Source organism: Dermacentor albipictus, chromosome 2 (assembly GCF_038994185.2).
Source record: "Dermacentor albipictus isolate Rhodes 1998 colony chromosome 2, USDA_Dalb.pri_finalv2, whole genome shotgun sequence".
NCBI lineage: Eukaryota > Metazoa > Arthropoda > Arachnida > Ixodida > Ixodidae > Dermacentor > Dermacentor albipictus.
Window position 1 is genome coordinate 175972954 of NC_091822.1, and position 14356 is coordinate 175987309.

The 14356-nt window shown below is 42.9% G+C and overlaps 1 protein-coding gene across 2 annotated transcripts in view; it reads left to right on the forward strand.

The window, feature by feature from the left end:
• The window catches only part of LOC139056318 (structural maintenance of chromosomes protein 2-like), an 84310-nt gene extending 81298 nt beyond the window's left edge, over positions 1-3012 (forward strand). For both annotated transcript variants that reach the window (XM_070534476.1, XM_070534475.1), the window contains exons 21-22: positions 1417-1564; positions 2713-3012. In XM_070534476.1, the coding sequence (XP_070390577.1) occupies positions 1417-1564; positions 2713-2835 (271 nt within the window). In that variant the 3' untranslated portion in view covers positions 2836-3012. The remainder of the gene's footprint in view (positions 1-1416; positions 1565-2712) is intronic.
• The last annotated feature ends 11344 nt before the right edge of the window (positions 3013-14356 follow it).

Sequence of the window (14356 nt, forward strand, 5' to 3'; positions counted from 1 at the left end):
GCCAGGAATTTAGAAGCACCAACTTACCCTCCATCGCCCCTCGCGCGCTTGATTGCATTACCACGAGTGAGCTCCCCTTCCCCCTCTTTCCCTTTGCTCACATTGGAAGGCAGCACTCGTGAAGCCACCATCTTTCTTGTCTCACCCTCACACACTTGCATTCGCATCTAAAGCACAAAGTGCGCGGGCCATGATAAGATCTTATTGGACCTGGACTTTATATGGAACATGTTGCGACTCCACTTCAGTGGTGGCTCGTCACGCTGTGCGTGATTTGAGAGGTGCGTTTGCAAGCAGCTGCTTGTAATTCAATCATTTGACTATCTGGGTCCGCAGAAGTTTCCATTTATTGTCTCTGCATTCCTTTGCAGCGCAAGCGAAATTTCATTATAGTATTTAAATCGTGTACAAACACACTTTGTTATATTGAGGTTCTAAATACATGGTGTTCTAGGGACAGGAGGTTATGAAAAGTTAAATACTTGGTTATAGTGAGAATTTTGTTATATTGAAGTTCGTTATATCGAGGTTTAACTGTATTCATCTTTGCCGTCTCTTTGCTATGCGATGCGACTTGCCCACTGAAACTATCGAGTGTACGTGTTTTCAGATTTCTTTAATTTATTTCAGATACTTAGGAAATTCTGCATACTGTAATTATAGTTGAAGCGAATATCGAATAGCATAGTACTGCATTTACTTGCATAAGGCCCAAATATTTTCAGATTTTTTTGCAAGCTGCAGGCCCAACACAAGGTAGTCATGATCTGGGCTCAAATTGCTATGCAGAAAAACCCAACCACTGGTGGCTGACTGTAAACATATTTATTCAGTCGTCTTGTTGCTTCCAGCGCCTCTGTCGTTTGACGAATTTGCCTCATTGGCGTCCTCCTAAAACTGCTTGTCCTCCGTGCCACCCATACTGTTCGAGATTCCCATCGCCTTGAAACTCTTGGTGGCAATGCGGTCACCTGGAGCTTGAAGATCGCAGTATAAGTGATTGAGTACTTGCCTATCTTTGCCAGTGGAGCTTGCCTGAAACCATGAAGCAGCCAAGCAATATGCTGCAGCACAGGTGATACGGTTGAAGCCCGCTGGATCTATGCTGCATGATGCTGCACGATACGGTGGTGATGATGTCATCGTCAGCAAAACGGCTCCAGTGACATGTAGTAGTTTGCAGAAATTAACCAGCCAGTATGTGGACATGTGCTTGGCACTTCTCGAAACTTTCTTTTCTTCAAATCTTTATGCCTCGAAGTGGTGGTGCACGCCTTACTAAAGTGCTAAATGCATTGTTCGATCTCGTAATAAAAATATTGAATATTCACTCAAGCCTATTATATGCCCCTAGTCTCTTCTTTTAGACTGTATAATTAAGTGTGGAATTCTTCTTTCTCCTGTTTAATGAAACAGGTCACTGGTGGCACTCTCTTTGATCCTGTCGTTGCTGCTGTTCAAGCCAGCACCAATCTACATCCTGGACGAAGTGGACGCTGCGCTTGACCTCTCACACACACAAAACATTGGCCAGATGCTGCGTACCCACTTCAAGCAGTCACAAGTGAGTAAAGCGTTTTGAGAAATGCACCTTGAAATTAAGAAGTCTGCGTTCTGTTCCATGAAACGACAAAGGAAACAGGAGATATCTTTCTGTAAATTAGTTCTTTAAGGAGTCTTATGAAACTTCCTACTTCTAAGTTAACATTTAGAAGTGTCTGAATGTGAACCACAAATTCTTGAATTATTATTTACACGCACTGCTCCGGCAGACAGGAGCTCCCAAGAGTGCAGAACAGAGGCCTAGATAATGTCAGTGCACTGCAATTTGTGGACATTTGACAAACTCTAGTAAGAGCCATTGATCTGTGGTGCCCAAATCTGCATAAAATGTGTCGCAATTAGGGTCACTGTCATTGATTTCTCTGACTAGTGTCGTCGGATCCTGCTTTTCTCTGCACTGGATGTTTTTGTAAGGCATTTCAATGCGTACACAAATCACAGCGCTGCAGGAAGATATTTAGATTGGTGAGACATCCCTCTAGGCAAGTTAGTTCAAAACAGGACAGAATCTCACTTCGTATAAAGCTGTATGCACCACTGAATGCCTCCTCGGCATAAAGTTTGAGCAAGAATGAGCCAGTGGAAGCGTGTCTTTTCCACTTATGCTCCCGAATTGAGTGGAGTTGTGTGTATGTTCCTCGCACCCTGTTCATGCCATCCCTTCCTGAGGACGGCAGAATTCCAATGACTTCAGCAGAGATGCTGTCTCTGCAGCAGCAACATCTATGTTTTCCTGGTGTCAAGGCTGCATTGAATTTTTAGATTCCCGCACATCGTATTCACTTGTGCTGCAGTAATTATGCCTCAATGCTTACAGTATTAGTTGGAAGCACTGTCGGTGTTCTACTGTGCTGAACCAGAAAACTGTGTTGGATTTCTAGCTTCGATGGAGTATTTGTCTAAATGAATGCAGCCCAGTGCAGCTCTAAATTTGGCCACAAGAAAGGGCTTATAAATGCAAAGATGGACCTGACATTGACTGATTGTGTGTGCTCAGACATTCAAAAGTCGACAAGCCCCCAAAGAAAAGATGTGACTGCAGTATTTTACAAGTGACTCAAAAGCAACAAGCACAATATCCACTTGTGAGTGGGACAGTTTGTCTTGTACAGTGTGTCACTTACTCTCAACGTTCATTGACCATTGCAGTTTGTCGTCGTCTCTCTGAAGGAGGGCATGTTCAACAACGCCAACGTCCTCTTCCGAACAAAGTTCGTCAACGGCATGTCCACCGTGTCCCGCACTACGCAGAGCGTTGAAGGCAATAAGTGACCTAGGACTCACAAGGGCCACTCGGTTTACATGGTTTTCATCTTCTGATACCTTGTATATTATTCATCACTTTTAACATCGCTTAAGAAATGATTCTTATTGGGCCGCTTATTAAGCTTTTATTTTTGTGGCACTCGATTCGTTCTGCTAAATAAACATTTTTTCGCTTTTTTATAATTGTCCTTCATTTTTTTCCATTGGCTTAGAAGCAAAGGTGTCGTGCCTTTCCAGTTCCTAAATATATTTTCCCGCACAGATACACATTTTGGTGCTGAGAGAAAAACAAACTGTAGAATAACTGCTTATTACTAGGGCTATGTGAATACCAAATAGATTTCTATACAAATATCGAATCAAGAAAAGAAAGCTGATTATCGAATCAAATATTGAATATCAGAGAATTTAAAACAAGCCTTGATGCTTGCAAAATTTGTGCCAGAAACAGTGCTGCACATCCTCAGGAGGCTAATGATGTTACTTACCAAGAATCTTGCTAGTGGGACCTTAAGTACCTATCCATTGAGATGTGTAGTATGCTTTACTATTATTAAAGGGAAGACCAAATTAGTGTGTCAGCACTGATAACAATGCAGCCCTTATTATGAAGTTTGTATTGTGTTCCGTGTGTACTTACATGCTGGTTATATCGTTATTGTATGTGAAGGTCTGGAAAACTTTTTTTTATCTATAGAATGTCTGTCAAAGGGAATTAAGTGCTACTTTCCCTCTGAAGCTGATGAAATAGTAGAGTTATCCTAAATACCAATGGGGGGGGGGTTCTTAGTTTAATAGTGGGCCATACTGTGCTTAATGGCAACCTTCTATTGCATAGAAAGCTTTCCAGTTTTCTTCCAAAAAACAGGAGCCAGGTTTTTCCATTTTTATGGTAGGTGGTTTCTGTGGATTATCATCAGCTCATTAAGGCTCATCTGTGCAACAGAGAAAAGCGATGAATGCGCATCATGTCACTCGGCCCCACTTCGTGCCGTCATCGGCATTGACGGTAAAGAGTTTTCAAATTGAGGGGCCCACGGCAGGTTTGCCCATCCAAGTTTGCCTCTGCTCAGGCATCAGCACACTGTCACATATTTTCGAGCCTGCCACATAAATCCAGAGCCAGTATTGTGACGAATCGGCTCGGAGCTATGAAAACAGACCGTTGTGTGCCTACGAACGGCGTTTGGAATGAGGGCCACCATACGATATTTCTCTAGGTGGCGGCTGTGAACATGCAACGGTCATCCCATGCACTCGCTTTCGGTGGCAAGGCTGGTTTGTTGGCTTTCTGGGGGTCATGCGACCACTGTGAATTGATCTGCGTTGATTCGGTAACCATAACTTTAGTCGCCGAGACCCATGGCGCAGCTCTGATTAGGCCTAACGGGCTAGACAGGGTGGCCAATAGTGCGGCTGTGATGAAAATTCGCCTCCAGCTGATGTGATAATGGGGGTGCAACCTGTCGCGGGAAGCTTGTTGCTAATATGTTCGCATGAGTGACATCTTATTGATCGGTTGTGTGGGTTAGATTGACGGTGGTTGAAGTGGCGTTTGGGTCCATGGTCGACTATACCGCGAGCATGCGTACTAAGTTTGTCTGTTTGCTTGCATATGGGTAGAAAGCTCCTGACTGTGCGAATCTGCACTGAACTCGTGTATTCGATACGATCCGCATGCCTTCCGGTGGCTAATCGTCCCTATCTTCACACATGCTTTCGTGATGTCCACATGCGCTGCTTTTGTTGTTCCCTCTGTTTGTGTAACGTTAATAGTTTCGATCGGTCTGACTGAACCTTGTACCAATAGATTGCATGCCACGGTATTGCTGCGCACATCAAGGTACTGAATACAGCCGGATCATTCAACGAAGGTACCAACATTTGTGAATAGAATCATTCAATCGTACACTACCGATTCGAAATCGAATATTTGCACGTCTCTACTCCAAGGTGATCCAAGGTGAGAGGCGCTGTTCATCTTGAATGTGAAAAAAAGCGTTACTTTTTTGCTTCCATCCGTGATTACTGAGGAGTCACAATTACAGTGGAATCTCGATAAACGGAAATCGCTTAAACGGAACTGCTGCTTAAACAGAACGCCATCCTTATGGTTGGTTGGTTTTGTATTCATGCACTGCTGTCTGCAATGTTTCTCAGTGAATGGAACTCCTGTTAAACAGAACCAATTTCCCTGGTCTCTTGAGGTTCTGTTTAAATAGTGTCTGCTGTAGATAACTCCTGGGGGTGCGAGGCCACGCTATCACAGCTTTCCAACATGGCTTCATGGGATGAAGCATGGAGAGGCAGTTTCCCAAGTGATCTGTGGGCACGCTTGCAAATTTTCAATGCTGTTGAGACTACTTACAATTTTTTTTTTACTGGGAAACTTCTTGCAACACTGATTACTGAAAGAGCACATGCCGGCTGTCCCTCGGGCACGTTTACTCAAATGATAAAATTGCATGAATGTGCTGAAATGTACAGGCAGAATAAGAGATCATCTGCTCCATCTTCTTGTGCACACCAGGCCACGAAGGTACCGCGCACGGTACTTACGAGTGCAGCACTGTGCGTAGTTAGCAAGTTACTCATTTCTAATCTGCTACTTATGCTGAGGACTTAGAAGTACCCATCTGGTCTATCGAGTGTTACAACTGGGTGCTGGGGCAAGAACAAAACAAGTACCACAACTATACAGACATTTCCCAATGTGACAGGTTGATGCTTGCACGATGCGCAAGATAGCTAGAGTAACTCGTGAACAATTATTTTCAAGCAGAACAACCAGTAAAGAGGCAATGGAAATACTGCTTTATGGAGCAGTATTCATGAATGAGATTGTTCAAGCATGCTCATTAGGTGTGTGCAAATACTCAAATGACACTGAATTGAATAGAGACCGTTCAAATAATTCAATTTATGAATAGAAAATATAGTGTTCGATTTTACACTGTGGTCGATGCCATGCAAATGAGCACACCATGGATGGGCTTGGCTTACACGGTCACGGACTTTGTTTCTGCAAGTGTTTCTATCTGACAGCCCAATACGGAGATCACACACAACGCTCAAACGGCGCAATTTGTGGAAAGGCACTGCGACGGTGGGGGCCACCTCTGTCGGTACAAGGCTTGTCTAGTTTGACAGGATCGATTGAAATGATAATTTGATGCAGACGAAGGGAACAGCAAGAAAAGCAGTGCATGTTTTGACATGTGTGAAAGCATGCGTGAAGATCGGACTGATTATCTGCCAGAAGGCACGCCGATCGTGTTGGATACGTGGTGACCTACTCAACACCACTTCAATAGCCATCAGTCTAACCCATATGCACGATTTTGGGTATTCGCGGCTTGTTACCACATGGGCCAGCGGCGCATTTTTGTTCCATCCACACTGCCTAGGTGCTGCTTTTTCGCTCGTCGGCAAGTAAAGTTAGGGTTTGGTGCCAATTTGATGCAGATCTATTCGCAGCAGTCGCGCGACGCTTGGAAAGGAGACAAACCTCGCAAACGAAAGTGAGGTTTCAGGATGGCAACAAAGTTGCTCATAAAATTTTGCCGTGACCTTACCTATTTCAGCATCTTTGACAGGCGGAAAATCACACCAAACCTGACCATAAAACGGCACCTGCTCTTTGCTATTAGCAACTATCGCGGTTGACCCACACAGCGCCAACGATAGGTATGCGGGGAGTGGTGGTCGAGTTAGACGATGCGCAGTCTGCACAGATTGGCCTTGCAAGATTCCACCTGCCGTGAAGATAAGAAAGCACTTCTGCATTTCAGAGGAGAACTGGAAAACGAAGCATTCTGTGCAACCAAAGATTACATTAAGGTCCACTATTAGAATGCAAACCTCATTGGTATTCAGTAAAACATAAGTAACTGTTTAGCTTGAGAGGGAAAAGGGCTTTTATTCCATTCATCTGATATTCCATCCATAAAAAAAATATTTTCCAGACTTGCATAAACTAGAAGAGGCCTGTAATCAATGCTGGCATACTAATTTGGAGTTCCCTTTAAAAAAAGAGTAGACTATAATGTACATCTTTATTTCCATGTACCTAAGTTACTGATAGCTTGTATTCTTGTTACGCTAGGTAGAATACTTCAAAGCACCATATTTCTTTGCCTAAACCTGTAAGCATTAAATTTTTTGAAAAATTTCTGATTTTCAATATTCAATTCGATATTTGCCTTTTTATTTCTTGATTTGGTTCGATATTCGATTCAAAATCTACTACTTGGTATCAGCACACCCCTAGTTCTTATACATCCTAACAGAAATGTGTGCCTATGGCTTTGGACGCACAATACTCGCCATCGCTGTGTGCATGCTGGCGCATAATCAAGGCGACAGTGCAGCTATCTACACGCAGTGCTAATAGGAGAGGGAACGCTGTGCATTATGCTGTTGACTTGTTACTAAGATTGTATCCCTTTCAGCTCTAAATAAGGCAAAACACCAATGCACAGGAACTACCAATGCACAGATTTCTGCCGAGTAATGCATAGGCGTAAGTACCTGCACAAACAAATTGTCTGGGAAGCTGGCGCTGCAGCAGTGAGCCATTGGCTCCCAGAGCAACTGTACAGGCATTGAAGAATGTGGGAGGCTTTGGTTTGGTGTTAAACTGGCGATTTGCTTGCAAATTGAATGAAACGAGGAGTGCTCATGCACTTGCCCTTTATTTCAAATCCTTCGTTTATTGGACGATGCTAGATGAAGGAAGGAATTTTGCGCTGAATCTTTTAAAGACAGCCGCGTCATGCCATGCGGAAGAGCAAGTGTCCTTTTGAGACCACTTGTCTGCAACTTGGGTAGACATGCTGGTGCATTTGAGAGCTGCTCGCATGTCTTGATATTAGTATGCAGTTTCAGCACTTCTTAATAGGCAAACACTACCTCAACCCACAAAAGGTGCTGCATCATGCGATGGCAAAAATGTGCAGAAAACTGACCTCGCATGACAAATGCAGATCAATCATTGTTCCTTAATGAGCGACTATCGTCCACCATTAGTCTGCGTTCACTTTTGTAACCCACAGCAGCAGCCCAGTGGCAGTGGTATTATGCTATTGAGCTCAAGGTGGCAGGCTCGTTGCTGGCTGGAATGCCAGCATATTTATGAAAGTGAAATGAAAAAATGCTCGCATGCTTACATTTAGGTGGTGGTCAAAATTAATCTGGATTCCTCCACTATGGTATGCTCATACTCGTATTGTGGTTTTGGCACGTAAAAGCCCAGAGTTTCATTTATCTTTTCACTTTTGTAACAGATCGCAGTGCAGAGTTCCTTCAAGGCAGACAGTCCGGAATTCCCATACACGCAATTTTGGCTAGTTCTACGATTTCGAGTGTTACGCATTGTTTTAGAAAACATTCTGTTAGCGAAAAAGTTTAGCTCGCTGGTCTTGGCCCACTTGGAAGCCTTCCGATGATGAACACAAGATGAGTAGCTGCTTCGAGAAGTTCCTATAGCAGACGAAATTGGCAATATCAAAGTAGCTGAAAAAGTCATTGTGACCAAAAAGACAACATGTTACTTGTCAGTGTCCGCCGTCCCAGATTCGCCAGTTCCTCAGGGGCTGGTTTTCCCGAACAAAATGCTTTTCTTTTTTTAATGTACACTCTTCGCCAAGACATTCAAGGGTGGTAACCCGAGTCACACAAGAGCCAATGACTCCACCAGGTTCCCAGTAGCCGCCTCTAGCATACAGCTCCTCCCAAAGTGTGCATTCTTTCCTTATGCACAGTGTTTGCCAAAAGTTTCAGAGCCACGCCATGAGTTCCAGTGTTCATTCTATTCTCCAGGTCTTTGCCGCAGCACAAGTTTCTATCATAGTGAAAGTTCCAGTCACATGCATGCAATGGCCTTGATAGCACTGTGATAGACTTTGCAGTAGACAAAAAAATTTATGGACCACGTGATCTCAGAAAGAGCTGAATATATATGCAGCCTCACAATGTAGCCTTGTATTCACATTCCAATCTTTACTAGTATATGCAAACAACATTGCAATGTACGGTTTTACTGGATAGTGTTACAGGCTGCTCGAAAATTAACATTTTCCGAGATTCCGTGTTCCGTAAGCAGACTGTACCTTGTGGCCAACAAGTTCTCCAGAAATCCACATGGTGGAGGAAGCATTAAGAAAAGTTGGCATCTACTTTATAGATGCATAAAGCTTCCTTCTTTCTTTTTTTCATTTTTTAAAACCACAAGGCGATTCTTTCTTTCTTTAAAATCATTTTTCCCCCTTTCAGTTTACCTCTTGATCAGAGCTTTGGTGGGACAGTTGGGTTTTGTTTGCACCAGTGCTGCATGCAAGAAAAAGCGCATCCTCAGTTTTGGAATTTCTTTTTAATCAAAGAAAGTGGCAAGTACTCCTTACAGTATTCCCAACACAGAATGCTGTCATGATAGCTTGAGATGGACCAAAGTGTTTGTTTCCAGTTTTTTTTGTACATTATTTCACATTTGCAAAGAAAAAATTTTACTCGGCAGCCTTTCTTGTCTGTGCGACAAGTTCCATGGTTCCAGGCTAAATGGGTTCATTTGTTGTACTAAATATTCTGTTGCATATTATTCATTCAGTGATCTGAATACAAATAATTCACAACTGGCTCAAGTTTAAAAAATCTTTACGACTGCTGATGACTGTGGGCATGACCTAAAGATGAAACTGTTCAAATCAAATGGCACAACTCATGCCAATTTAAGTCACACCTGTCACTCCTGGAACAATATTGACAAATGTGAGAAAAAGAAAAGAATACAAATAAAGACAGTGTTTTTGGTTTTTGGCACCTGGTTATATAATGAAAGAGGCATTTCAACATGTGGATTCACATGGCAGATTGAGCTTGCAGACAAATTCGTGACTTAGGCATCGTGAAAAATTGGTAGACTGTCCACCAAAACATTGCCACGCGCATTTAAGTACCTTTTCCTGTGACCATCTTTCACTGGCTAAGAAATGTTAAAGGTTATCGCTCAGCACAAGACGTGCCTTTCAGTATTGGAAGTTTCTCCAATGTTATGGCTAGGTGACATCTTAAGATAAGATAACCACTAGCCATCGTGATAATGGTCCAAGCAACTAGAGTACACAAAGAATAGCAGGGATTTTAAGAAAGTGGAAGGAAAGAGCAGGCAATCGTTTATAGAAAAATAAGCTTGTTGTTGCTCGCAAAGAAATACTATTACACATTATGCTCAGACGTTTATGACAGCATTGTGTAGCAACTGAGGAACTTTACTGATGTTTAAGAAGTCGGTCATGAAGAACTCGGCTTTTCAGTCAGTCGGTCATGTGAATCCACCTTAATGTAGTCTATCAGAGTGACGAAACATTACCTGGCAAGGGCCAAAATGTAAACGTTAAACAAGCACATGCAAAGTTATAGACTTCAAGCTTCAAATTACCCTACAGAACAGCGCACACAAGAGCCAGCTTGGGTGATGTCGTTGTGGTAGGGAAACAGCACGGAAATAAAACGTGGGCACAGAACGTGCCGTTGCCCATTTCGCTGTGAAACTTGTCTAAAAAAAAGGTTTCACTTGGAAATTTTCACGCCAAAAGGCATCTCCTGATGCAGACGTTCAGCAGAAGAGAACAGCTCAACATTGCTATAGATAAGTCAAAATGTTTTTCCTTTTCTTTTTGGCACGGACAGAACGCGAAAGACTATTCACTGGATGGACTTCACTACAAATGCAATGCGAATCGCACACTGTTTGATACTTCACAATGGACGCAAAATACGGACAATACAACCTACAGACTAGATCAGGGATTCCCAAACTAGATACTAGTATACCGTGTTCGTATGAATGTAATGAAAGAAGGGGAGCATACTGTGATGACTCAGAAAAATATATATTATGATTATAATGCAATTTAATGTTTTGTAATACGGCTGTACCATTGGGTTAACATAAGGCTTTAGCATAACAGGCAATATGTTAGCATAGCACGCCAGCATTCCTGCGTTGCACTGAATCATTCCAGCAGGAGTGCAATTTATTCCAGATGCATGCACACCAGGATAGCTGCATTTGTGCAAATTTGCATATTGCTGTAGTTGTTTGGGCCATAAAGTTTCTCACTATAATACCTAGAGGGAAATCTGATGCCACCGTCTATGGGAGCTTCCTAAGGGGCGCGGTGCTGTCATGGGAATGACAGTGTATGTGTCTGCGAGGCTTGTGTTGGCTGGTGTTGTAACTCTTCGTCTAAAACGTGGATATGACTACACAAATAATGCATTCTCAAAGTAAAATCTTCATAAAATGTTTCCATTCATGCATATTACATCTTCCAGTGAAGTTTATTCACCTACAATGCATAACCAAGCAAACAAAAAGCAAGAACAGACGACAAACTGTTGCAGAGCAAGCACGAATCTTGTCATCTGTCCCCCAACTTTAGCAGCCCGCTGATACTTCTTACATTTCATACAATTGTACATGCAATAACAAGTTTTTTTATAGTCAAACAAAACATGTTTCTTGTGTATTAATAAAGCTAAAACAGCTTTTTTACGTGCTGCTTTAGTAGAAAGTTAATCATTGTGACAGACAGAACAGTGCTTACTTGGCTCTCCGAGAATGATGCCAATCCAAAGTCACAATATACCGGCATTCCCATGCATACCACAGTGCAGCAGTGCCAGATTTCCCTCTAGGTAATATAGTGAGAAACTCTATGGTTTGGAACACTGGATCAAGATGTACTATCGCAAGCCTTCCTGCAATTACTTATTACACCATCACAGCATTCTTCTTCATTGTGCCGAGTTGTGCTCTTGCTGTTCACAGATTGGCATTTGCTACTGTGTCAAGAAGTTAGCTTTTCTGCACAGTTCAATTGCCTGGTGCCTGAGCTATCAATTTAGACCTCAAAATTCAAGGCCAAGGTCGGTAGTGTAAATTTGCTTAGTATTTGGCACATGGTTCCGAAATGTCGTCAGAAGTGATCTCTCAGGCTAGTAATTACCCATAAGAAAGTTATTTTGTAATCGTGCAAATGCAGTATTTATGGGCTACACGAGTACAGCATGCCTTCCATCAATTCATAACACTACAAACCACTGAACATGCACCACCGTTCAACGAAACGGCCGAGCTCGCTGCCTTACTTTTACTGCAATGGAATCCACCAGTTTGGACTTGTGCAAAAACTGTTATAGCTAGCTATATGCAGATGCCAGCTTTAAAATAACTTTAATTACTGCAAGCTAAACACTCTCTAAAAAAAGGTTTACACCCATTGCAGTGTATGTTATCATCCATCTTGAATTCCGTCAATGTTTCAACAAACTCAGCTCATCTGGACAACTTCACTGATCACTGTTTCGAACAAGTACAGCTCATCTGATACAATTAGACGTGCCTTATTAGGGAAAAAAAGAACAGGTTTTTCAGACACACAGAGCTTGCCTTACTTATTTTAAGTTTGACCCGCCGTGGTTGCTCAGTGGCTGTGGTGTTGGGCTGCTGAGCACGAGGTCGCGGGGCCGAATTCCGGTCACGGCAGCTGCATTTCGATGGGGCAAAATGCGAAAACACCCGTGTACTTTGATTTAGGTGCACGTTCAAAAACCCCAGGTGGTCGAAATTTCCAGAGTCCCTCACTACAGGTTGCCTCATAATCAGAGAGTGGTTTTGGCACTTAAAACCCCATAATTTAATTAATTTATTACAAGTTTGATGCACTAATTGTAGATGGCGTTACAATAATGTGTAAAATTAATTTGGCAAAACTTACGGCTGTAAACAGTTGCTTAATGTTGCGGGCTGCTAACATGATAATGCAAATGGGTGCAAAATGCACATTGACCATGAAAATAAAAAATAGCTATGGGCCCTTGTCTTTCCAGTTCTAGTATTAGGGTGCGTCAGTTTCAGTTAGTGAAAAACAGCAATATTGTAGCAGACATTCCGAATTTTCTTTCTGATTGCAAGGCATGATCAGCATATGAACAGACCAGACAAGTACGAGACGCTTGTGCTGTAGTATATGCCCAGTTAAGTGCATTTTTAATACTTCACTATGTTTTAGAGCGCAGCTTCTATGCACCCATTCCTGCATCTACCATCGGCCCTCGGCGTAACCAAGCAAACGAACACAGCGAAGGATGAATGAGTCATCGCGGAGCGCAGCGGGAAATGAAAGACTGCAAAAGCGAAGAGAGCGTGAGGCGGCATGCGGAGGATTTGGCAAAAGTGTGAGAAGAAAAGCGTAGCACCACGCAAGACGGGCTCTGCGGCATTGACAGCTATGAGATCATGCCAAGGTAGCACACCGTCGTCTGTTCACCGATGGCACATGGCGAGCGCGTCCACCGATACTATATATTGAAACAAAGCGTTGTATGAGTGATGGTCTGTCTGTGGTGGCTGCTGTGAATCGTGCCCACATGCTGCCTCTCGTGATCTCCCGATTATTGAAGCAGTCGTGGCACACTTAGCTTCATTTGCAACGTACCGCATGAGACAGACTGTCCACGCCAGCCAACATATCGCAAAATGAAAACATGCATACAGCTGCACTCAAATTTTGCATTGGGGAGTATCGCAATCGTCAGTGAATTTTTAGTTCGGCCAGGTTAAAAAAATTCTCGAAGACTTAAGAAATTACTTCTTTTTTTGTAGTAATAGTTACAAAAATTAAAAGCATGTTAGGCTTAACGGAAGACAGATGCACCTGTCATGCTATATATTCGCACCATTGTTATGATTTCTACCTAATAAACCCTGTGTAGTCAATTCACTAACGAAGTAACCATCTATTGAGGGTCCATGATGCATTTGTACTCTTGACTGCATGAATTTTCTGAGGCAAGGATGATGGTGGGATGGGGCTTTTCTGAAGCCAAAGTAGTTTGGGAATCCCCGACTTTATGCATTTATCGCTACCAAAACACCAGACATCGTGGAATCTCGTACAGTCCACGCCTGTTACAACGTATCTGCATAAAACATACTTACGAATATAACAGATCTTTCCTCTCACTTAGTTTCGTGTGCTTATATTATTCACGCAACAAATCGCCTACAACAGACAAATTTTTGGGCAGATTTTGTCTAGATGGCATGAATACAATGCGGCGATGCCTGCGGCAGTCCACTGCATGCAACTATTTCCAGCCACTTGCGGAAAGTGCGATAATGCACTTTTTCGTATAGTACAAACACGCTAGCGGCAAGCCTCCCGCAACAGGGTGCTCCACACAACACTCCACCGGCTAAGGAAGAGTCTTTTGGGTCGACCACGCAAGCGGATCAACACCGTCAAAGTGCCAAAAGTGCTACCAGGCCTAATCCACTATGTGAAACCATGGCATACAGCACTTAAATAACTACAGCCGACGATCGCAGAATGCACTGAGAACACTTTCTCATCGCATCAGTTTGCACAAAAATTAAAAAAGGAAACAACAATGCGTGGTGCGAGTGAGCCATCTCACATAGTGTGCAGTGGCAAGTTAAACTTGGCTCTATATTGCAGCTCTA